At 47.4% G+C, this 25,325-nt stretch overlaps 1 protein-coding gene across 1 annotated transcript in view; it reads left to right on the top strand.

The window, feature by feature from the left end:
- Nucleotides 1-24,757, top strand: part of LOC136995364 (neuronal acetylcholine receptor subunit alpha-7-like) — a 57,232-nt gene extending 32,475 nt beyond the window's left edge. The window contains exons 9-10 of the mRNA XM_067315987.1: nucleotides 12,993-13,102; nucleotides 24,236-24,757. Coding sequence (XP_067172088.1) covers nucleotides 12,993-13,102; nucleotides 24,236-24,757 — 632 coding nt within the window. The remainder of the gene's footprint in view (nucleotides 1-12,992; nucleotides 13,103-24,235) is intronic.
- The last annotated feature ends 568 nt before the right edge of the window (nucleotides 24,758-25,325 follow it).

Genomic DNA, 25,325 nt, shown 5'->3' with positions numbered 1-25,325 from the left:
GCAAGTGGGGCTGAGTGCAGAGCCTGAATTAGCATTGGCATATTCTTTAAGGAGAAGCCACAGATAAGCATGTCATGTTGGCGGGAGCAAAGCCAAGGATGACGGTCTCTTTCATCAGGACTAAGGGGGCCCGTGCTTGAACTGGGGAAAGCATCGTTCCCTGGCCTCATAGCAGGGTAAGGAAAGTAAACCTGTTCTGGTTTGAAGAGTAAGCAAGAATGAACACCATAGGAAAAACTAGGAACTGAAAAATTATATTATCTCCTGAGCTAATGCCAATATTTTTGTTCAAATCATGACTAAGATACACACAGAGGACAGTAGAAATAAAAAATATATATATTCAACAATATATCTAGGTGCCGATGGAGGGTGTGCTTCATCATTGTGTAACTAAAGCCTAGCATGAGGCATACCACAAAAAGAGCAAAATGACACTTAGTCGCACAACCTCATTATCTAACTTCAGGGAGTTAGATAGACCTAACAGTCGGGAAGGATGGTGACTCACAGGGCTATGCAGCATGCCCCTAAGCAAGAGTTTCTGAAAGCCTCCAAATAAATTGGGCACCTTGCTGAAAGTCAGCATGACTCTTTTACCAAGTAAGATGGGTTTCCAAAAAGCTAACAAGGCCCCTGCCATACATGTATCTAGGACTCCACAGGGGCAGCTACAGTTCCAGAGAAACTTGCTGTGTGGGGAGGAGAGACAAGGCATCTGACAGATCTTTACATAATTTTGCTTCACATAATATGTAACAAAAGCCAGCTGGAATTACTAAACGGATACGCTTGCCTATGTCCAGTGCAGTAGCTTTACTTAGACCAATTCCTCCTAATATAGGTCCCTACTAGAGATGATAAAAAGATTTGGACCAAAAAAAGCTATGAAGAGTTATGTATTATTACAGATTTTCATGCTGGAATAACAAGTTTCAGCAAATTACTACCTAATCTATTGCAGATGTGTGGACATCAAATATCAGCAGGGTGGTGGGGAGGTCTATTGGGTCAAGTCCCCTTCTTCAGGTGACTGTTGGCTGCTCAAGTATTAGGACCTCTCACACCTTTTCATCATTTTTGGATCACAAAGCCAAGAATATGATAAGGGACTCTCTTCTCACCACTAGTGTATTAAATATGCCTTCTTGGCAGCCTGTATTATTGCAAGTTTTTTCATAATTCAGAAATAATTGGAGCATATCAAATGTATTAGAAATGCACCTATCAAAGTTGTCATGTAGGTCAAAGACAATTTGTTCCTTTCATCTGTTCATTAAACAAATTTCACACTGTAAAACACTGTAAAAGAAAAATTATAATACATGGATGGTCTATTAGACCCTGGAGACTGACTTGAGCTATCCAGAAAAGGGATGTCTAAAGCAAACCCCTGGCTATTCTCACCTGACGCTCTCCTGTTACAGCCCAAAAGCACACTGAGCCTTGACTGGGGTCCACTGTGCAACCAGGCAGTCTGGGCTGGCGTGCTCTGAAACTTGGCAATCCTCCTTTAATGGGAGCTCCTGCTTCACAGGATCACAAGATAACTCATGTTGGAAGGGATCAGGGGAGGTGTCTAGCCCAAACCCTGCTCAGGGCAGGGTCAGCCATGGGGTCAGACCAGGTTGCTCAGGGTTATTTCCAGTCAAGACATTGTCCCCTTTCATTTTATTATAGAAGACAATCAAGTTGGTCAGGCCTGATTTATCCTTGATAATTCCTGGCTGACTGTTCCCAGTTACCATCTTCTGCCTTAAGTGCCCAGAAATGTTCTCCAGGGACTCGCTCCCTGATTTTCCCAGGGATCGAAGGGAGGCTGACCTGCTTCTGGGTCCCCAGATTGTTCCTTTGGCTTTTCCCAAAGGTGGGTGCAACAACTGCCTTTCTCCAGTTCTCAGGGATCTTCCCCAGTCTCTGTGGCCTTGCAAGGATACCAGCCAGCCCTCTCAGCACCCGTGGTGCAGCCTGTCTGGTCCCACGGACTTGTAGGGGTTGTATGGGTTGAGACCTGACAAGTAATCCCTGACTTGATCCTAATCCACCACTGGTAGTTCTCTTTCTCCTTGAACTCTGTAAGCACAGAGACCTGGGAGACCTTGACAGTGAAGAATGAGACGAAGACAGCACTGAGCACCTTGGCCTTATTTCTGTCTGCTCTCACTAAATCATCCACCCCATTCACCAGTGGGCCCATGTTTTCCTTTTTGAGCTTTTTGATGTTATTGTAGCAGTAGAAGCTCTTCTTGTTGCCCTTGATGTCCCTCGGCAATCTCAGCTGCTGAGCTTTAACTTTCCTAACACCAGTCCTGCACACCCAGACAATGTTCCTAAATTCCTCCTTTGCAGTCTATCCCTACTTTCACCCCCATCCCCCATATGCTGCCTTTTCGCATTGGAGCTCTGCCATGAGTTCCCTGCTTAGCCATGCTGGTCTCCTGATGTGTCTGCTTGTTTCTATGAGTAGCGAGAAAGATCTTTCTTGCACCTGGAGACTGTTGTCCTTAAAGCCCTGGCAGCTTTCCTGAGCTGCTTTAGCCTTCAGAGCTGCCTCCTATGGGATCCCACTTAGCAAATCCCTGAAAAAAGTGAAATCTTCTCACCTGAAGTCCAGGGTATTTACTTTGCTGCTTTTCTCCCTCAATCCTATCAGGATCTTGAACTCTATTATTTCACTGTCACTACAGCCCAGGCTGCCACCAGTTATCACGTCCCCAGCCAGTTCGTCCTTGGTAGTATTAGCAGATCCAGCTGTGCACTAGTTCTGGTTGACCCATCTTGTTCCTCCATCCAGAAGCTACTCCTGGCACTCTCCAGAAATCCTCTTGACAGCTTGCATTCCACTCAGCTGCTCTCTCAGCAGATGACAGGGAAGTCCAGGTCACCTGTGAGAACCAGGGTCTGCAACACAGAGGTATCCCTGAGTTGCCTAAAAAGGACCCCATCCACTTGCCCACAGTGATCAGGTGGTCTGTAACAGGCTCCCACCACAGTGTCACCCTCACTGGCCTCTCATCTGACCCCAGCCCACAAGCTCTCCACCAGCTGTCACCTGTCCCGTAGATACCCACCATAGGAGCTGCTCCTGCATGTAGAGGGCAATGCACATCGTCTTCCCTGAAGGGCTTGTACCTCTCCATCAGAGGACTCCAGCAGTGTGAGCGTCTGGTGATCTCCACGTCTCAGTTATCCCAGTTATGCTGAATTTTTGTGACTGTACACAGGACTCCAGTTGCTCCTGCCTGTTTCCCAGGCTGTGCGAATTTGTGCACACACTCTGGAGGTGGGCCCCCTCCGCTCTATGCTACCATTGCTGAGGCCTTTCTTGTTCAGCCCTCCGTGCACCATTTTCCTTCCACCCCTCTCCACTATTCCCCCACTTAGATGTGGGTTGTCATCTCTGTCCCAGAGCGTGCTTAGTTTAAATCCCTACTCCTAACTCCTAGCTCTACTCCAGACACCAGCCCAGACAAACAGGGCAAGACTGCCTGCCCATTTGGCTGCTGGATCTAAATAGCCCTTGTTCAGCAAGTACTCACTGTTGGGCTGTATGGTATAGACAGACCTTGAGCTCTGAAAGCCTTTTCCCTACTCCAATGGGGAAGCGCAGAATAATCTTCCCACAATGATATTGCAGGCGATCCCAGAAGGGGTATAGCAGGTAATAATTGCAGTTCTTCAGCATGATCCAATTCCAGCTGAAAATCCCTAGGGAGGAAGTGGTGGACCCTTGGACAGCTTGTTCAGTTCTTGGAGAATCGCCATGATTAGCACCAGGTTACAGGAATAAATGAATCTTCTAAAGCATGCGGTTTAAAAAGGATGCAAGCAATTCGATCCTGAAATAGAAAGACCAACTGCTGGACTGCAGGAGAAGTCACTGTTGCTCGTCTTCATGTCTGTGGGAGCAGAGATGCTCTGACCCATACACTCTGAAAAATCTGCTTTGTATTGTTAGGATTTGGGTTTTTTAAAATTAAACGTGCATCCACAGCCACCTGGACCCATACGAATAGTCCCACCTTTTGCCAGTCCAACAACACTGGTCCCTAACATGCTGTATATCTTACTTTTCTCTGCCTTTTGGCCTCAGTTTTAACTATTTAACCATGAGAACGTGAGAAATTCTCAGAGCTGCTGCTTGCAGTCACTCTGTTAAGGGGGCACAGGAAAGCTGCTCTGATATAACATGAGGAAAAGAACCGGCTTCTCATGTCTGATCTGTTTGCAAAGAAATGAAGAAATGGTATCTTGATTCCTCTTAACTGAGGCTAGTCTCTCTTGACCTCAACTAATATTTACAATAAATGAGGCACTTTCCAGCCTAAGTAAGCACAGGGAAGCAGGTGGGGCAGGATGCCTGCTTTTTCCTGTTGTAACCTGTCTGCAAAACACCTCCTTCCTTTCCTTGGCACATCCTTTGCACTCTCTCTGTTCATAAAGCTGCCCGGAGTGGACTTTCTCTTCCCCCACCACGTGCAACTTCTCACATGATGGACTCCGGTTTTCTAAGCAGCCCAATAGATGCTGTGTTAATACACAATAACAACAAGCAGACTTTTTTTCATCTGTAAAGAGCAAGTGGCAAAGCTTGGCCTAGAAATCAGAGGCAGGTTGCTCAATGCCTTTTAACACTGGGACTCTTCTGCTTCAACACACTGCAGGGTGATGTGTACTGAAGCTTTTTCCTCCCCAGTGAGCCAGGCCCTTTCTGTGCCAAGAAATGTTCCAGCTAGGAGTCTGGGTGACTGCATTTGTCCCCCTGCTCCTGTTCTCCAGAAATTTCCCCCTGTTTGGGGGAACAAGATATTTTCAGAGCCCACTTTTCAGCAGCATTGCAAATGTGCCACACAAGGCATTGAGATCTTTCAAAAATTAAAGGGCTGCTCTTCTGCAAACTCATCTGTGATGCTGAAGAAAGGAAAAGTCCAGGAACCAGAGCAAGGATGCCTCTGTTTATGTTTAAAAAATTAAACACCCATAGCAACAGAAACCAGCTCAGTCATTTGGATCGAGAGTATTTACGTCCCATGGCATTCACAAACACAACGGTTCGGCCAGAATTCAACACAAGTTGACTATACGAGCAAGGCTTGCTTCACTGCTGGGCCCTGGAGGTCCCTCCTGGCACTGAAAGCTCTGGACTGTGGCTCCTGAACAGACTTTCAGACCATGATTACACGGCAGCAACTGTGTCCTAAACTTACGCACCCCGGGAACGGCTTCATCCTGCCTCACCGGCAGCGTGTCTGGCTGCACTCATGATTTGACCTACTTTTAATTTCTCTCTTTAAAAAAGTTTTTATAAAGAGCCTGTGTAGCTAGACAGCTGGAGATCATCTCATGAGGAAAAAACACAGAGAAATGCACAGAACTCCAGACGTGTTACACACCTGAAATTACTGGACTGGCTGCACTATCACTGGGTGAAATCCTAAAGCCTGTGTCATACAGCTCAGGTGTATGGTAACAACTGCCCTTTACGTTTCTATAAGCCTATTAACTTACAGACAGATTTGTCTCTCACTTGAAAAGCCAGCAATTCCATGGAGATAGCCTGCTCCTAATACATAGTACACTTGTGCACCAACTGAGGGCATTATATGAGGAGGGAGATCCATGTGGATGTGTAACAATCCCAGTTCAGCGACCAAAATGAAATTACACAAATAACATAATTTGAAATAGAGTTTCTGTAGAAGTTCTGGATCTGTCCATTCAAACTAGAGGGTCATGTAATTCATCTGGGAACTACATCTGAGACATCCAGTCATAAACTGCAAGGGCTTTTTTATTTTGATAAAGACAGCATGAAACATATAAACAGTACTGGATAATCAAGTCCATTTTGGCTAATGGTTTTGTGACCATCTCTGAAGAAAGGATCAATCCATTCCTTAGGCAATAGGCATACGCCTGAATTCTTTTTTCTAAAGAGCATTGTGCCTCCCTATTTGCAGACTCCGTATCCCTGACCTGTTTCATTAAACTCTATCATTCATTTGAAAGCAACCTTGCAATTAAGGGTAGCAAATCATGCATTAAGAAGTAACTAGGAAGGAAGCTTCCCCAGATCAAGACAGATTCCTGACTGTAACTCTGCCCCTTCACAATTATCCTTTAAGTAGAGCCTCCTTAAGATTATACAGCTGGTGGGCATGCTTACGCACTTCCAACAGTACCTGATAAAGCAATCACCAGGATCTCATTAATCTTGCATTGCTATAGGCATGTTTTCAAGAATCAATGTCTCAGGATGGGCTGCTGGGTTGGACTCACGGACTAAATACCTTAAAAAATTCAGCTCCTAATGTAATGTTTAGTTACCTAGCAAAAATCAACCTGTTTTTCAGAAAGACAGATCAATCCACAGCCCGTTGTAGTCAGATATGGCCAAAAGCAATGGCCCTGGAAAATTCAAGGCAATGCAGTTATGGGCATAGCTGGCACTGCTTCCCCACCCTCATATTCTGCTGCCTGCGATATCATCTCGGGGGCAAAAACACTTTGGGCCACACGGCATGGCATGGAAAGGGTTCAGAGGGCTCCGCTCTTCCTTCCTGCTCTGTGATCCTGGCTGCTTCCAGCCTCAGATGATTCAGCCTATTTTAGATGTTTTATTCTTAAAGAAACACCACCAAATCCCTGCCTGGCCCGAGTCAGGGCAGGTTTGCCTCTCCTCCCAGCGCAGCGTGACACGGGCTCTGGGATCCCCGTCCACCCTCCTGCATCCACCTTGACTGCATCTCCACTTTAGCAGTCCCATGACTGCAAGAAAAGGGCGATAGAGTGCAGAAGTGACCCTAAAATGTTTACTTAGCGAACCTCGCCTGGCTGTTTCTTCCTCTCGTCTTGATCCAAAGCTCACTGCAGACCACGAGTCCTTCAGATCAGGCCCCAGGTGGCAGAGAAAGTACAGCCACACAGCGAAACAGCCAGGAGCACCCGCAGCAGGCAGATTCCAGCTTGCGGCCAAGGCTACAGCAAGCTGAGAGCTGGCTGCTCTCCCTCCGCCCCAGCCGGTGCTCACAGGAAGTATTGCTTTCAAAGTACTTTGTCAGATCAGATAAGGCATGCTTCTGCCCATAAGCCAAATCCTAAATTGAAATGTTCAGACCTCTCAAACCAGTCAGATGATTTGTTTCTCCCACAAACACTCTTCCGGCCCGGAACTTCAAGGTGTTCTGCTGAACATGGGAAGTGCTCAACGATTTTGGATTTACCATGCGCTATATTTCAGTGCAGAATATCTGTGGGGAACACAAATGCTTTTTTTTTTTTTTTTTTTCCTCCCACGTACCCAAGTAAACGCCAAGGCAGTGCAAATCATTATTTCCTGCCAGCTCTCTTCAGAATAGTACCATCACTTTTGGGTCTAGAACCTGTATTTTGCTCTAAAAGGTGTTTTATTGCAGAAAGTGTGGACCACTTGAAAAATGGTATGTTCACAGAGTGTATGAAAAACAAAACTTGGGACTCATAAGTACAAGGAACTGTCACTTCCTCAGTCCATATTAACATCCACATGATGCTTGGTGCCTTGGCTGGACATATCAAATGCCATGCAATAAAATTGAGTTATCGTCGCCTCTAGGTAATATAAACTGCATTTCCCTCTGTCCCCTTCTTTCACTGTGCTCACCTGCTTGCCTGTTCTTAATGCACAATAAGTACTTGCTACTCAGCAAGTAGCAACATATTTAGCCTAACATATTTACAGCCTTGTCTCCTTCTTGCTCTTCTTTACCATGCTTATTTTATTTCAGTAAAGAAGAAGGGTGTAAGCTGTGAATAAATATGTTTGCACCAGATGCTCGGGGTGATTTCTTGCAGTTCAGTCATACAGCAAACAAGGCTGCAAATTGCTGAGACAAGGAAGCAGCACAGTGCTTTAACAGCTCCAAGAATTACAGATTGTTCTAAGTTAAGAGCAGAAGCCATTAGTGGTTCTGACTAGATGGAGAAAACGAGATTAATCTCCTATGACATTTTCTGTCATGTGCCTGTATCTCTTCAGCTGCTGCCACTCTAGCATCTGCCCTTTCATTTTTCTCTGTCTCTTTTTGATTTTGCTGAGTGCTTTCCCCCCCGCCCTTCGATGCTCCTGCCTGGCAGCTTGCTGACTCCAGGCCTCTGCTCAGCTTCTTCCATGCAATGGAAATTCTCAGTCTCAGCAGCTCTTTGCAGTTTTGGGCTCCGTGGTCAATGGTGCTGTTCCCAAAGTCTCAAGCTTTGCAACTTTCTTTATGAAAAAAATACAGCTGTTCTTTTTCTCAAATACCTTGTTCTACTCCTCAAAAGCGTGTGGGAGAAGAGCTTGAAAACACTGACCCTATGCCCTCTACAAGTATCATAACCAAAAGGTAAACACAGAGTCTAATCCTTAGATTTCTCACTCTCTGAAGACATTTTCTGTTTATGAGGCATCAGCTCACAGTTCAGGAACATGACGATGCTCTTTGCTCTCTAACATCAGTGAGAGGTAATGGATGACACATGGTGGCTCAGCTAGAGCAGATCTCATCAGTAATGGACATAATTTTCCTGCCCACATCCTTTTCCTTGTTTCTTTGCTCTCTGTGTACAAGGGTAAATCAGCTAGGAAGGGAATCCCTCCTTCACCTTTCGGTGCCCTGGTCTCTGAGAAACTCTGCACAAGTGGTGGGCCATCAGCTGTTGTGTACTGGGACCCTGTCTGCCTGGCACTGGCCCCAGTTTCTGCCATAGGAGGAGAGAAACAGGACGGCTGGAAGCCCCTGGGATGGTCTCTGAGGTCTCCTGAGTCCTCCACAGGCTGCAACTTATGAACTGGAAGCATTTCCAGAGGTGCAGTGGTGCACAGCTCATTTGGTGCATGTTTTGAGACATTTCTCCCATTTCCTGAGAGTTCAGTGGAGGCATTCAACACCAAATGGTTGACATGACCTGACTAGTAGCAGCTGTAAACCACTCCAGCATTTCAGGTGCAGTTACTGACGCTTTCTGCGGAGAAGGAACACAGACTCCAGTGGGATGCATCCAGTTCAACCACTGTGAATACCTGAGTATGACATTCCCCTTCCTCCTCCTCCATTTCATAATAAAACCAGGACTGTAACTTGCCGCAGTGGGGAAGCTCTGTCTTTCCATGATTAACTGGGTTAATAAATCTGGATAATACACTGATTTTCCTGTCAGTATTCAGTAATAATTTTAACAAAGCAACGCATCACTCTGGGATCTTCTTGCCTTTCTTAGGGTTTCTGTTTTATTTTCTTTGTTCTATTAATTAGTCTTAAAGTTAAAGTTAATCCAGTTCCACTCCAAAACATTTCTAAAATAATCTTAAGGTGCTTCCCTGATGCTGGGTGATGTCACAGAATGTCCTAAAATGGTGCTGGAAACTCCTGAAGTTTTGGATTGCAAGTCAAGGCCATCCTTTTGATACAGGTTTTACTCTTTAATGTCAGAGGATGTCTGCAAGAACAAATAGCTATTGTCATCGCTGAATCATTTAAAAAGACTTACTGGGTCTCTGTGGCTGTGTCAGATCAGTATTTGTTGTGATTACAGCACCTGGTCATCTTCTAATGGTGCTGAGACTGAGCCTGACAGCTCCAGATGTTAAAGCAGCTGTCCAGGTAGCGTGTTACATCATGCCCCCTCTGGCAAAGAGAGGGAAGAAAATCAACAATGAAAGAGCAGACACCTCATGCCTGAAAGAGATCAGCTCCTGTGCACAAGCAGCAGCTGTTTCATTGACACATGACTGCTGAAGAAAGCAGCATGCAGCTTTGAAGTCACATGAAGAACAGCTAACAGCGACCAGTGCAGACCTCCGCATCCCTGGGGAGCATCGCTATGCAAGGCAGGAGCATACGGGGGCTCCAAACGCTGGTGTCCCAGTCCCTTTTCCTGCCCTGTGGCAGCTGTCCAGGACAGAAGAAGAAAATGGGAGCAGTTCTCTTCCAGAGCATGGTAATCGCATCCCAGCTCTGCCTCAGAGCAACTCACAGCCAGCACCCAGGCCCACGCTCTTCCCAGTGCACTCTGGACTGGGCTGGCTGCTCCTTCACTGGGGGCTGACACTGCCTGTGGCTGGGACATTTATTAAAGCCTCCACGCAGACCCATTTAGCCTAGAAAAGATCTTGGTAACCAGGAGCTCCAGGGTAAGATAAGGCAATAACATGCTCAGTGACAGATATTAAGTATTCTCCTCGAGGTGTTTAAATGAAATGGGCTGAGCTTCTTTGTAAAATCAGGTTCACATTTGCCCGCTGCCGACAGATACACTTGGAAGGGAGAGACTTTGTGGGAGTCTCAAAGCCCTAATTGCACCTGTGCTGTGGGCTTTAGGATGGACTCTGAAATACTGGGGCAGGGGGGAGGGAAGAGGACAATCCTGTGGCTGGATTGCAGCTGTTGAAGCTCAGTTCTTACTCTGTTGCTTGTTGCCTGCACCACATCTGATGGATCAGCATCTCTGTTCCTGTGGCTGTGCTTGGCAATATCAAGAGAAGCCCAGGAGTGGAGTTGGTTGATCATGTGGGGCCAAAGTAGGGTGAGTGGAGATGGCAGTGCCATGGCTCCAAGGAAAGTGGTACCTACGTGCCTTGCAGGTTGGTCCTCTCAGCAGCTCTGCTCACAGGGTTGCTGGAGGAGGATAAGAGAGCAGTGGTCATGGCAGAGGGGGTGGTGGAGGTGACAAGAGACCACGGCCCTTGAAGCTTTTGTCAAATGATGGGTTTGATCTGGCTGGGGTGAGGGCTAAAGACTGCCAGGGACAGAGGTGCCAGGCCAGCAGACTGGAGGAGGATTAAGCCACGCTCTTGGGGAGGTGTGTGAGAGACAGCACGAGAGTCTTTCCCACCAGAGCTCTCTTGAGAGCTGCAGGAGGAGAATATTCTTCTGCTGCAGGGAAAGAGGAGATGTAGGATTAAGCCATGGAAGGGAAGACCAGGAAATATTTGAGGGGGTAAAGCTACTGTTTCAGAGTCAGCATCAGTTTGCCTCACTCCTGAACCTGCTCAGGACTGGAGGTTTTCCGTCCCTTACAGGTGAACTGTCACTGATCCCAGGCCTGGCTTGGTCTCAGCCGCCCCTGCCTGTGGCTCTGCCCTGACGCAGGATCCGTAATGCGAGCACAGAGCCATGTTTTGGAACCAAGAGACCAATGGGCAGAAGCTCTAGTAATTACTTTATCAACAGTGGCTCTCAGGTCCACCCTATCTTGCCACGGGAGAGTGGGCAACAGTCTTCATCATATCTCCTCCTAGCTGGACTACCTGCCAGTTTTCATTTCACAGATACACTTGTGACTTTTTATCGCCTGAAACTGATAACACAGCTGAAGCACCATGCCCTCTGTTCTCCATCCTTACTCTCCGACTTAAAACTTAACAGTACCTTGGCCAGAAGGACCCAAATAGAAATGCAAGTGATGCACACCCAGCCATTTCTTCCTTGCCCACCATCAGGCAAGAACAGATAGCATTTTTCTTTATGGCACCACAGGTCCCCTACAGTTGCCAGTCTCGGCTTGAGAGAACTGTTTTCCCTGTTTACTCCAGACCTCCATAGCAATTTCCTGCCCTCTGTTCTTGGGATTACAGCACAAGAAACTAAGAATGTGAATTCCTCAGCTAATCCTTGGCTGGGATTTTCAAGAGTCAGGTAATACCAAGTTCCTTTCAAATTCAACTGAGAGGTTAATTTTCCAAGGGTCTATGAAAAATCCTAACCAAAGCCATTTTTAATTGGTCACTTCAGGCCTGGAAGTCTTATTGGTGGCATCTAAATGCATAGAATTTGCTGCAGGGTTTAGTGACTTATGGCACTAATTATTCTAGTGGTGTCAACATGCCTGTATTCCTATTATATGACTCATTTTGGAGTCAGATCAGCCACCTTCTCTGAAACCTGAGTTCATGGTTTGTTCTGTTTTTGCACCACCGTTGCCTTTATTCTTTCATGAGTAAGTGTAACAGAGATCTTTCAATTCACCTTGCCCTCAGGAGTATTCTTCTAGTCCAGCTGCATAATTCATTTTGCCGTGGAAAGCTATGCCTGCCTCTTGAAGCAATTCTAGCGTTGGTTTCAGGAAGGCATCAGAACCTCATTATTATGAATATGCTCTTTGCCGCTAAGGCAACAAAAAGAGGTGTTAGGAAACTGAGCCTGGCACAGAACTTGCCTTGGAGTCCTTATTAAAATCCTTGACTTTTCCTGCAAGCTTCGGCAGGGAGGGGTGGGCATAGGAAGAGGTTATAAGCTCTGGCAGTGTCACGCGTTGCCCCATGTTGCTCCCTGTTATCTGACTGTCACACTCCCTAGTATTTTGCCATAGCAAACGTCACTAGCTCTGTGGGCATTTCTTTTTCACACTCCAGTGCCTCAACCTAACTCCCAGCATGAGGAGGCTGTGCTGGGCCTTAGACTGGTTTCAGGTCCCTGCTCTGGCTTCAAGGATCTCGATTTCTGTCCTGCGTGGCAGGCTTAGATTTAGCAGTAAGGCGGAAGCACAGCTAGGCCCCAGAGGAGGTGGGCTTGAGGGCTGAGGAGGGTGCTGAAGAAGATGCCTAACCCCTGTGGGCAGTGATGGGGAGAACAGGCAAGAAATGGTGCCGTGGTCACACTTTGCTGAGGGGTCCAGTGACCCAACGAACAAAGCATGTGCCTTTGGCACTGCTGCCGGTACCACCAGGAGGCTCCCAGGACCGGGGCCTCGTGACCAGCATCCTCGTCAGCTCCACAGGCACCATGCCGTCCCTGCAGCGGGAATAAAAGCAAAGCAAATACGCCTTTCACTGGTTCTAGCCCTCCCCTAGGTGGAGGCGAAAGGGCTGAGCAGATGTACTGAAAACCGCAAAGGCCTCAAGCAGTGTATAGTGTGGATGGCCAGAGGAGAGGATGTTTGGATGTGACACAGGACTGCTCTCAGGGCCTGGCTGAGGAATGTTATTTGCCTTTTCTTTTTTTCCTCTCCTAACCAAATCCTCCTTTCAATTGCAGCTCAATATTTCGCAAGCATCATGGTCATCGTTGGTCTGTCTGTGGTGGTAACGGTGCTGGTTTTACAGTTTCACCGTCATGACCCTCAAGCAGGAAAGATGCCCAAATGGGTAAGCAGCTTTGGCGGTAAATATTCAACAACCTGCTAAAAAAAAAATTACAATTTATAGTGAACTAATGAGGGGCAGAAGTTGTTCTCAATTAATCCCAAGTGCCAGCTACAGACAGTATGTGTGACACTGCTGTGTTTGCTGCCAGCGTAAAAGAACGAATATACTAAATTTGGGTTTCCATTAAAGCCAGCATATATTATTTGGGTTTTCTCTTTAAACTTAAACCAGGAGACAGCTTACTCTGCACCCACTTTGCAAGTGCTGACCCCAAAGGCAACAGCCTTGATTTCTTATCCAGCAGTCGCTGGTGCTGATAAAACTTGGCGTTTCAAAGCACTAAGCAAACACCTACTAGTCTCTGCTGGGCAGTTTGTCCGGCATGTTGCCTTGTAGAGATTTATACTGCAGTCACTGGCAGAGCTGTAATCTCCCAAAACAAGGACAGGAGGTCCAGAATTCAACACTGGAGGCAGTCTGCATTTCCACTCTTGCAACTGTCCCAGCTGTGAATGGCTCTCTGAGTTGCTGGAAGACAGTACCCACCACCGCAGGGCACCAAGGGTCCTGGATATAAACTCAGCTGTGCTTCTTGCAGCTTGCAGGGTGGCTGACTGCTTTTCTGCATCATCAGCAGATGGAGTCAGGCTCAGTCTGGGCTCAGTCTGGCTGTGCTGAGGGACCCCAGGACTTTGCTGGGAAATCTGCCCTCTGCTGAAACCATATCCACTTGTCTGCCTGGAGAAACAATTTTGTCTGCTGGCATCTGATGACTTCTCAGTGCCATAGTCTGTGGACACTCTTTTCTCTACAACAGAAGAGTCTGTTATGCCAGTGAGGTCCAGTACCAGCCCCAGTTAGCTTTCAGGAGGAATGTGTTTATTTTAGATTTTCATGTTAAAAACAAAAGCATACTTTTTTCTCTCTCACCTTCCCAAGAATGGGTTTTAGAATAAGCAGGGAACACATTGCTGCTACAAAAGGAAAAGTAATGAAAGCTAAAGCAGATACCAATAGTCGCAGTCATCTGCTCACCCTGGTTTCTAAGAAGTCTGCTTTTGCAGCGTCCTCTATTGTTGGAGTGAGGGAGGGGACCCCGGAGTAACGATGAGTCTCAATATGAGTATGGTCGTTCTCCCTTTATTAGAGCTTACACAAAGTATATATATCGACAAGCAATACGCATGCGCTAGCAATAGTTACATGATTGGTTACAGTTTCTGTCCATACGTATAAAGCGGATACATGATTGGTGCAAAGTTGCTGATTGTGCTCCATCGACATTTATGGACCCTAGTTCCGTCCAGACTTGTTTACCAGTTTCATGAATACCTTCTTTTGTAGTGCTCAAGGCCGCTATACGGCCAGTTCAGCAGGCCTCAGCAGGTTCGCTTGCCTTGGCCTACATAAGGCCGCTTTCAGCAGGCTCGCTGGCCTTGGCCTAGATGCCTTCCTCTACCCCGAAGACGGGATTGCTCATCCCAATCAGAGCATGCCCGCTCTCAATTAACCATTCCTCCACAATTCCCCCTTCTTGTTTATGAGCAATCCAGGCTTGGTTCACTACCTTTAGCAGAGCGTTCTTAAAGCAGCTCAGGACTACGCATAAGCACAAACCGACAACTACAAGGATTAGTAAAACGCGTAAGCCTTCAGTAAGTAAGCTCGTTAGCCATTGTGGTAGAGTTCCAAACAGGTTAGTTAGCCAGTCATCGAATAGCCCATGGTGCTGACGGATCTTGCCGGTATGTTCCTTCAACCACTGCAATTGTTTGTGAATTGATTCACCATGATTAGACAAATTCATGCAACACATACCTTCAAAATCCTCACAACTGTGGCCTTGAGCTAATAGCAAAAAATCAATTGCAGCTCTATTTTGTAGAATAGCATGTCGCAAACTACCTTGATCCTCTAAGAGGTTCTCTATTATCTCAGTGGTGACGTTAGCTTGCTTCTCAGCCCAGCAAGCTAACCAGCCGATCTGATTCAGGGCGTTGCCTGCCGCTGCTCCAGGCACGAAGAAGGACAAAAACACTCTTTCAGTGAGAGCCCTATGGCTGCTCGTTTACTGCGGACGGCGGTCTCATTCTCCGTGATATGTTTCCACCAATTTTGATCCGGTGCCAGTAATGTCAGCTTACCAAGATAACAGGGACCACCCATTACCCTTTTCGGAATTCCCTGCCAGGCCCTGTCACCACATATCAAAAAGACGTCTGGTGGCAGGGCCTTTGGGGTACCATTGTTCCAAATTAAGTGCCCCCTTTTTGCCTCAGCCCCAAGGGCTCCCAGCCCCTGACGGCTGGTGCCATTGGTGCCACAGAAGGAATCACGGTTGTGATAATCATAATAGACTGCTGTTGGGGTGACGTTCGTCCACCCTGTCCAGTTAAATAACTGGTAAGGCTGCACGCGTCCCCCAAAATAGATACAGGTTTGAGTCCAATTGCCTGACGTGTTCCCAATCCTCATGGACCCCAGCAGGTTTAGCTCCTGTGGGTCCCATGGCAGTGTTCTGTTTAGGCCTGCAATGAGGGCGGCACTGCAGTTAGCAGTTGACAGACTGCCACTGCAGCTTGCCGTGCTGTATTCCTGGAAGCTGTTGACATTATAGCTGGGGACCCCTTTTAGACAGGTTCAAAAAGGTTGGGTAGCAGAAGCTAGAGACAAACAGAAAGCGTGTTGCCCTGTCTTATTCGCCCAGGTAACCCACATGTTATGTCTGGGCTCAATCTTGTAGAGCGCCATTACCACTGGGAACAGTATCCCCAGAATCAGGATTTTCGCCCTCTTGTTCGGTTGATGAGTCATGGCGAGTCAAGACAGGCTTCACGTTCTTGCTGGGTACCCACACTGGACCACGATCTGTGGAAACACACATATAACCTCGACCATTAAAAATAACAGGGGCGGGCCCAGTCCATATTCCGGAGGCTGGGTCCCTATACATTACTTTAAACTGGGGTAACGTTGTTGTACTATTGAATTTAAGCTGTTGATGGTGAATGATCACCGGGGGCTCCTCACGGTCGCCCATGAGACAGAGATAATTCAGGGTGAAGAGTGCGCGGTGCAGCCTCTGCTGTGCGTCCGTCTCCTCACCTTTTTGTTTTCTGAGATAGTCTTTTAATACTTGGTGGGTACGTTCTATTAACCCTTGCCCGGTCGGTGAATGTGGAATTCCGGTAACCTGATCAACCCCCCATCGAGAGAGAAACGTCCTAAGCCTTTGACTGACATAGGCAGGTCCATTATCCGTTTTTATGCGCTCAGGCACGCCCAATATGGCAAAGCAGGCCAACAGATGCTTGCACACATGCTGTGCCTTTTCTCCGGGCAATGCAGTTGCCCATATCATTTTCGAAAAGGTGTCAATGGTTACATGCACATACCTTAATCGGCCGAACTCGGGAATATGTGTGACGTCCATCTGCCATAATTCTAGGGCTTTTAACCCTCTTGGATTTACCCCAAGCCCAATACCCGGGCCGTGGTTCCCGCACCTTGGGCAAGCCTGCACCATACCTCGGGCCTCACTCTCTGTTAGGCCAAATTGCCTTTTTAAGCCCTTGGCATTGTGATGAAACATGTCGTGACTTTGTCTAGCCTGTTGAAACTTGTCCACAGGGGGTAGATGACACGCTGAGCTAACCAGGCTGTCAGCGAGCTGATTGCCTTGGCCTAGCCCCACGTCTAGCTGGTGGCTACGAATGTGGATAACACAACAAGCTGCTGTTCGTTGACCCAGCACAGATCGCAAGGTAATGAACAGACTTCCCAACCGCGGGTTGGATGTTTCCCTTATTAAGGCATTCTCCAGTCGTGGTACTGCCCCTGCTACATACATGGAGTCAGTCACTACGTTTAGAGGGGTATTTAACCAATGAGTTAGAGCCCAAACTACCACAGTTAATTCCAAAGTCTGAAGGGAATCCCGAGGCTGTCCCTCCATAACGTGCTGTTTCCGTTGTTCACCTTCTTTTATAGCGTCCTTGATAAAACCACTCCAGCGGGACTCCCTTGGAAGTCTGGCGAGGGGATTTATTAAGCAGGGAGGTACTCCTCCCTCTTTCTCTTGCGCCTGCAGCTCCACTTTTTTCAGGCGTTCCGATAGCTCCTGTAGCACTCTTACGGTTTCTTCTGGTGACGGCGGTACTTTATTTCTGGTGTCAGGCGTGTTGTCCCCCGAAGACTCGCTGGACGAAAGCAGTGGGGGGTGCTCTGATGGAGTCTGGCGTGAGCGGGTGGTCTCGTTGAAGGAGGGTAGAGGCGGCCGCTGAGGTGGCGTAGGCAGCGGCAACGGTGGATGCAGGGGACTGTTGCTAGGCAGCGGCGGGAGGGGAGCACTAGGAGGGGGTCGGCACTCCTTCCCGCCCGAGTCTATGAGGTCAGCAAGGGGCGCGGCCACCGCCCCTCTCTGAGCCTCCTCCGGGCGCACTTCCGCGTTTGCCTCGGAGCTCGGACCAGCCGGCTCTGGGGAAACCTCCGCTTTCTGGGACGCAGCGGGTGACGGCGCTGACGATGCCCCCCCCTCGGAGTTCTCCCGCGCCCTTTGCAGTGCCTCCCCGACAGACCGGCTCATTGCCGTTAAAGTCTCTAGTACGGTGTTCCAAAGTGCGCGAACAGCTTTCCCGTCCCTCAGTTCCAGCTTTTCCAGTTTTACTGACAGCTGCTCAAACATTTTTAATAGTTGAGCCGTGAACGGCTTTGTCCCCATGGGGGTGGTAGGCGAGGCTGTGCCTGACGACTCCGGAGATAACAACGTCAGGGGCTCCCGCCATAGCCTCGGCGGGGCTGTGCTGCCCTCCCCCGGTACGGGCGGCGACGAGGGCCCTGGGCACGGCGCACTGCTGGCTCCCTCAGGAGTGGACGGAGGCAAGGGCTGCGGGGGGGGCGGTGGCGGAGGGACCGACGGTTGAGCTCGCACCACCTCAACCTCCTTCTTGTCCTTGTCTCCACCCTCGATGGTCTTATGCCACATTGTTTCTCCGAAATCTCGCCATTCCGATATGGAAAATAACAAGTGTGTATCCGAAAAATGTTCCCATTGCTGCCCCAGTTTAATCAACCTCTGTAACTGCTTCACCGGTGCGTCAATTCCTCTCTTGGAGAGTATACCGGCTAGCAAGGTGGCCGCGGCATCTGCTTCCATGCCGCTGTCTGGGAGACGGGGCGCGACCCCGGACCGTGTCTGGCGGCAGCCTTTTTTTGCCAGCACTTCTCCCAGCCCCTTCTTATTATCCCCCACTCCCGTCCTCTCGCTGCTTACCGCAGTCACGGACCATCAGCCGAGGTCAAGCCTCTTGGTAGACGCGGCGAACCATCCTCTGCTACCAGATGTTGGAGTGAGGGAGGGGACCCCGGAGTAACGATGAGTCTCAATATGAGTATGGTCGTTCTCCCTTTATTAGAGCTTACACAAAGTATATATATCGACAAGCAATACGCATGCGCTAGCAATAGTTACATGATTGGTTACAGTTTCTGTCCATACGTATAAAGCGGATACATGATTGGTGCAAAGTTGCTGATTGTGCTCCATCGACATTTATGGACCCTGGTTCCGTCCAGACTTGTTTACCAGTTTCATGAATACCTTCTTTTGTAGTGCTCAAGGCCGCTATACGACCACGTTCAGCAGGCCTCAGCAGGTTCGCTTGCCTTGGCCTACATAAGGCCGCTTTCAGCAGGTTCGCTTGCCTTGGCCTACATAAGGCCGCTTTCAGCAGGCTCGCTGGCCTTGGCCTAGATGCCTTCCTCTACCCCGAAGATGGGATTGCTCATCCCAATCAGAGCATGCCCGCTCTCAATTAACCATTCCTCCACACTCTATTATCTCATTCACTTTATTTGTCATGCTGGCCAATTATCGTGATGTGATGTGAAATTTCACATGGCTACCAATGTCAGCTTGAGAAACAGGACTGATTTCTAATTTATCTTCTCTAAAAATAAGTTGCAGAGTCAATGCAAATTAAAAAAAAATAGATCAGTAGATATTAAGCATACCTAACAATCACTTCTTAAAAAGCTGTATAAATTAAGATCAGCTTAGTTTCAAGACAGCACAGCAGGTGAATTCTAGACGAACCTCTATGTCAGCAAGACTTGAGGACACCAGTCTGGATAAACATGCTTCAGATGTCCAAATGGATAGAGTATGCAGCAGCACAACAGCCCCTTGGGCAATTGTACTGTGTCTTCTGCCTTCTGAGGAGTCTGGGCATGGGCTGAGGTGTCCTGTTAAATATGCTCACAGACCCTGCCAGTCAATTCTTGTTCCTTGCCAGCCCATCAAGATACTCTCTGAGGCCACGTCAAATATTTTTGCTAAGGAAACTTCACTGTGATGATGAGACATTAGAGGAAATTATCATTCGTGATTCTTTTTGAAGTTTCCTGGGAAAGAGGACAAGCCTAAGAGAACAGTTCTGCAAAGCCCTGTAACAACTGAATGTTACATGTTAAGACAGGACTTCTATAGCTGCTTCTACAGTACGTCCAGATTTAGCATTAGGCCTAACCAGACACATGAAACCAGCCCATTACCACACGAATCATCCATTCTGCAAGACAAAGCAAGCCCTGAAGAACTGTGCTCTTCTGTAACAAGCTATCAGACCTGGCTTGTTGCTCACTCTCTCAAACCTCAGAACACAGAAATGGCATATCTGAAAACTATTGGACAAAGGATTTTCTTCTTTCATATCGGTCATCTGGAGCTCCCCGGAGCTCCTGCAAGACTTGGAGCAACCCAACACACTCCCATTCACATCCTGGAGAGCTGAGAGGACTTCCCTCCCAATGAGTGAATCCAAGGGACCCATAGCGAAAAATGCAGTAACAAATTAAACAAGGGTTGAGCAATCACGGGATCTGGAGAACATCCATTTCCCCGTAATATGTTTGGGAGAGGTACACACTTCGGTCCACTTCTGGAGCAGTTGTAGAAAGAGTGGATTTTCTTTTGCCATTGGCAAGAAAATTTGTAGGAACATATTTGGCAAGAGATTCCTGGCTAGATGTAGAGCAAAATAGGGATTGGTTGTGGGAAGAAATGAATGGAAGTATCTAGACCTGTGTATTGAAGCATGCTGCTGGGAACTTGTTCCCCCAGCACAGACCTGCTGCTGTTTCACTCAGAACCACAGAATCACAGAATGGTTGAGGTTGGAATGGACCTCTGGAGATCATCTAATTCAACCCCCCTGCTCAAGCAGGGTCACCTAGAGCATGTTGCCCATGAGCATATCCAGATGGCTTTTGAATATCTCCACGGAAGGGGGCTCCACAACCTCTCTGGGCAACCTGGTCCAGCGCTCTGCCACCCTCACAGGAGAGTTCTTCCTTATGTTCAGACAGACCTTCCTGTGTTTTAGTTTGTGCCCATTGCCTCTTGTCCTGTCACTGGGTACCACTGAAAAGAGTCTGGTTCCATCCTCTTGACACCCTCCCTTCAGATACTTGTACACATTGATAAGATCCCCCCTCAGTCTTCTCTCCTCCAGGCTGAACAGGCCCAGCTCTCTCAGCCTTTCCTCATATGAGAGATGCTCCAGTCCCTTACTCATCTTAGTAGCCCTTTGCTGGACTTGCTCCAGTAGTGCCATGTCTCTCACATTGGGAAGCCCAGAACTGGACACAGTACTCCAGATGTGGCCTCAGCAGGGCTGAGTAGAGGGGGAGAATCACCTCCCTCGACCTGCTGGCAACACTCTTCCTGATGCACCCCAGGATACCATTGGCCTTCTTGGCCACAAGGGCACATTGCTGCCTCATGCTTAACTTGGTGTCCACCAGCACTCCCAGGTCCTTCTCCGCAGAGCTGCTTTCCAGCAGGTCAACCCCCAGCCTGTGCTAGTGACTGGCATTATTCCTCCCTAGGTGCAGGACCCTGCACTTCCCTTCGCTGAACTTCATGAGGTTCCTCTCCGCCCACCTCTCCAGACTGTCCAGGTCTCTCTCAATGGCAGCACAGCCCTCTGGCGTATCAGCCACTCCTCCCAGTTTGGTATCGTCAGCAAACTTGCTGAGGGTGCACTCTGTCCCTTCATCCAAGTCATTGATGAATAATGATGAATATATTGATGAATAAAACCCCCATACGGTCTGTATTTGACAACGTCTGGACAAAGAATGACAAGGTAGAAACTACAGATAAGAAAGACCTATCTGAGTACTCTGGGTTCTTGCCACAGACCTGCTGAGGTCCACTATTTTTTGGCTGAAAACGTTGTGTGCAGGGGGTCGTCATCCTTGAACAACAAGGTTCAATGGCCTGCCAGCTGAACTGCCATACACTTAAAAAAAATTACTATCAGGAAGCAAAGACTGTAGAAGGCATTACTGGAGAGTGCAGATGATATACTGTGACAGCTGTAGCACAGGCAAGCAGGCAGGGCTGAGCGATCTCAAGACAAAAGGGGCAAATGCCAGTTGTGTGGGAAGAGGCTGGCAGCCCAAGAGCGGTCAGTACACAAGTTCTCTGCAAGTCATAGCCATTGCTCAGTCATTAGGATTTATGGCACAATCCCCATTGATTTTTTCCTGCCAGCATCTTTCCGGGCCCGTTTACCTTTTTTTTCAGAGACATCCATACAGCTTTTTGCTGAATAAAAACAGGAACCTATTAAGATGGCTATCTGCAGAGAGGAGGAAATTGCTTACCTGAAATTTGTTCTCTGCAATCCCAGTCTCAGCAGATCCTCCTAGAACTACTCACTCCCCACACACCCCTCCCCCTGGCAGAGCCAGACATCCAGGCATTGCAAGGCTCTACCCCTAATTAATTGTTAGGGGATGTTTTTCCACCTTTGATGGAATTGGCTGCTGGAGCGAGTTCCAGGGGAAGGCGTGGGCTTTCCTTGGGAGCACCTGCAAGGTAGAGGCAGAAGCCCTCCGGCTCTCTGCTGTGCCTACATCAGGTTGTTTAGTTTCAGGCTTCCCTTTGGATATAATCCTGGGCTGGCTGATGCCGTCGGGCTGGGGCGTGCAGGTTTGCCGGGGAGCTGGTGCTCCTCACAAAGAGCGCTGTAGCTACAACCTTGTCCGTGGGCTAAGCGGTGGGCAGGGGTTCACACCCGGGCTGTTTCTAGACAACCTCAACCAATTGGCATGCCAGGAAGAGACTGATGCCTGAATGTCTGTGCTTTCTAGGAAATATGGCATTAATCCAAACACATGAAAAGCTGCGGTGTTGTCTTGCATGTATTTAATTGTCTGTAGGAAATGGGCTTGTCTGTATCTGAAATTATAAATGTAAATTCTCCAAAGAATAAGCACACCATCTTGAAAGAAAAGGTAACATTTCTGCAGAACAGAGCTTTTCCCCTTACATCTCCTTGAAGACCCAGGGCAGACATATCAACATTTTCTAATAAAGTTTGCCTGGCCTAGTATTTTGGAATTTCACATTATGTGAGAATGAATTTCTCTCTACCCTTGCCAGTGACACTGCTGAAATATTGTCAGCAATTAAAGCCTTTATATTGTTCCATGATAATATGCAATTGTGTCCATAAGCAGTCAGAGGACATTTTAATTAAGGAAGTTCAATTAAATCCAGGATGGATTTTTGAACCTGCTACATTATAGTTTTGTGTTTGTCTGTGGTGACCAGAGAGGAAATAATGAAACATTTAAAGCCACCAATGAAAGCAGAATAATTTGAAACTCAGGAAAATAGCTTTTCAGGGTGAGGAATAAAAGATTCATTAGAGGGAGTGAAGCAGAATGGCCCACAGGGCTGCGAGCCAGAAGAACTCTCACTGTAAAACTTAAAAATTGTATTACCATCTTCCACTCGTCTTGGCTTTGGGGTTTTACTATTATCACTCCCTGCTGCGGTAATTAGCGTCTCCTCCTTTCTGAAATTACGCTTGTCATTACAGCAGCCACGCAAAGCGCGAGCTGTAATTCGCCCACCTGCGCATCTGCCCTGTGCAAACGCAGGAGATGACTCCACCTGTATCTGAAACCACCCTACGGACGAGGAGTGGCCCTGAGGCATACAGGGCCAAACCGACAGGAGCAGCATCCTTCAGGTGGTCCTGGGCACAGGGGTGAAACCAGAGGTCAGTTCTGCTTTTTCTGCAAGCAGAGCGAACCAGTAATTGAAGAGGCCACCTATCTTCCAAGAGCGACTCTCACCAGCTCCTTGCGAATGTCCGTTCCTCTATACATACTACTTGAAGGACTCTACGGTTACAAGATTTTACTGATTGAGTTTGCTGCTGTCTGCCTTCCACAGCAATCAGTACTAAAAATGGGAAATCTGGCAGGCTCAGAGTTCAGACAAGGGATCTGAAGATCAGTTCACAGGGAAAAAAATGCTGGATGTACCCTCCTGAGTTAGCTCACCTGACAGCCTTAATAGGAAATATTTGCCCCACAAACGTCCATAGGCAGGTTAGAAAGCTCTCGCGAACTGTCGGAGCAGTTTTATACCAGAGCATGAGGAAACGACAGCTGATAATAGCAACATTCAGATTTCGAACTGCCCAATTTAACTGATCAGCTGCTGTTGTTTTGAGAGAAGGCCTGCTGTGTTATGTGGCTGAACTCTTCACCAAGGATTAAAACAGGATTGCAACAGCTTTCAAGTAAAACAACACAAGGCTGTTTATATAGACTTAAACAGCAGGGGTTGCGGGGAGGGTATATGCTAAAAACTTCAGTTAGTCTGTCCTATAGTCTAATTCAGCACAATCTAAACATTTGCCCCCCAAATCTTTAAGAGTATCTCTCTCCATATTAACTGAGAAATGGTTGTAAAAGAATGCAGCCAACTTTGTGCCTTCCGCTCAACCACAGAGATCCAGGATTGTTTGCAAAATAGAGGAGTTCGAGAAATGTTCTGTAAAGTGAAGATCTTAAATCTCCTTTGCTCTCTAAGCTGGGTGGACATGGAACACCTGTATGTTCAAAACATGTCTGAAAAATGTCATTTTTGGGAAGGACCCAGATCCTGAAAAACTCCACTTAAAATCAGATAGTTGGAGAACATAGCAAACAGCCAGGCTTTCTAATTGAACATAAGGACTGATGACAGTAGCCACCAAATGCTTCAGAAACAGTACATTAAAATGCTCAAAGGCTCCCTTTATTCATATTCTGATCACTCTCTTTCAGGTCCGTGTCATCCTGCTGAACTGGTGCGCTTGGTTTCTGCGAATGAAGAAACCTGGGGAAAACATAAGGCCCCTCTCTTGCAAATACAGCTATCCCAAGCACCCTCCGAGCGTCAACAGCGCTGAGTTGAACGTCCTGCCCGGGCACCAGTCCAGCAACGGCAACGTGGTCTACAGCTACCACGCCATGGAGAGCCCACGCTGCCGCCAGAGCAACGATCTGGGTAGCAAGAGCGGAAAGGTTACTTGCCCCTCGCCAGAGGATATCGAGCTCGCTCAGAAGAAAGCTTTCGTGGATCACCTCCCAGTGATCGTGAAGATCCTGGAGGAGGTTCAGTTCATCGCAACGCGCTTCAGAAAACAAGATGAGGGTGAGGAAATCTGCAGCGAGTGGAAGTTTGCAGCTGCTGTTATAGACAGATTGTGCCTGGTTGCATTTACCCTTTTTGCCATCATCTGCACATTTACAATACTCATGTCTGCTCCAAATTTCATAGAAGCTGTTTCAAAGGATTTTGCATGAGGCTTTCAAAGATGAAAACAGTAAGGAGAAAGGTAATTTAAAAGTCAAGGTTTCCAGTAATTTTGCTAGGTAATTTAACTCAAAAGAGAGAAGTGTACTTTTCTGTGCTAACATACGCAGAAGGAACCGAAATTAGTTTCAAGAGCTAATTTATTCCTGATGTTTGCGACTGTAATTACTGAATAGCACACATGTTGAGTATATGTGTTTTTATTTATTTCTTAGACTACTTCTACATGTAATTATGTCATGATCTTGTGACCATCAGATAGACAAGATAGACAAGAATTCCAATCTACAATATATTTGTTACAAGCTAACACTAGTATCAATACATTACAAAGCATCTGTGAACCTTTAGCTATTTTTATGTGGCTCGCTATAAGCTCTTCAGTACTTTACTGTTTTCAGTATCTTTATGTTTTGGGGATTTTTTGTGGCTCTGATACTCACTTCTCAGGTTTGACAGATATCTCTTCACAGTCTTATGACGCTGTATTGCATTTAACAAACTAAACTGTCATCGTGTTAGCTCTTACTAGTGCAGTGACTGGAATGTTTTCTCAGT

The sequence above is a fragment of the Apteryx mantelli genome, chromosome Z (genome assembly GCF_036417845.1).
Source record: "Apteryx mantelli isolate bAptMan1 chromosome Z, bAptMan1.hap1, whole genome shotgun sequence".
Lineage (NCBI taxonomy): Eukaryota > Metazoa > Chordata > Aves > Apterygiformes > Apterygidae > Apteryx > Apteryx mantelli.
Note: the sequence above shows the minus strand (reverse complement) of the source record. Positions and strands in the feature narration are given on the sequence as shown.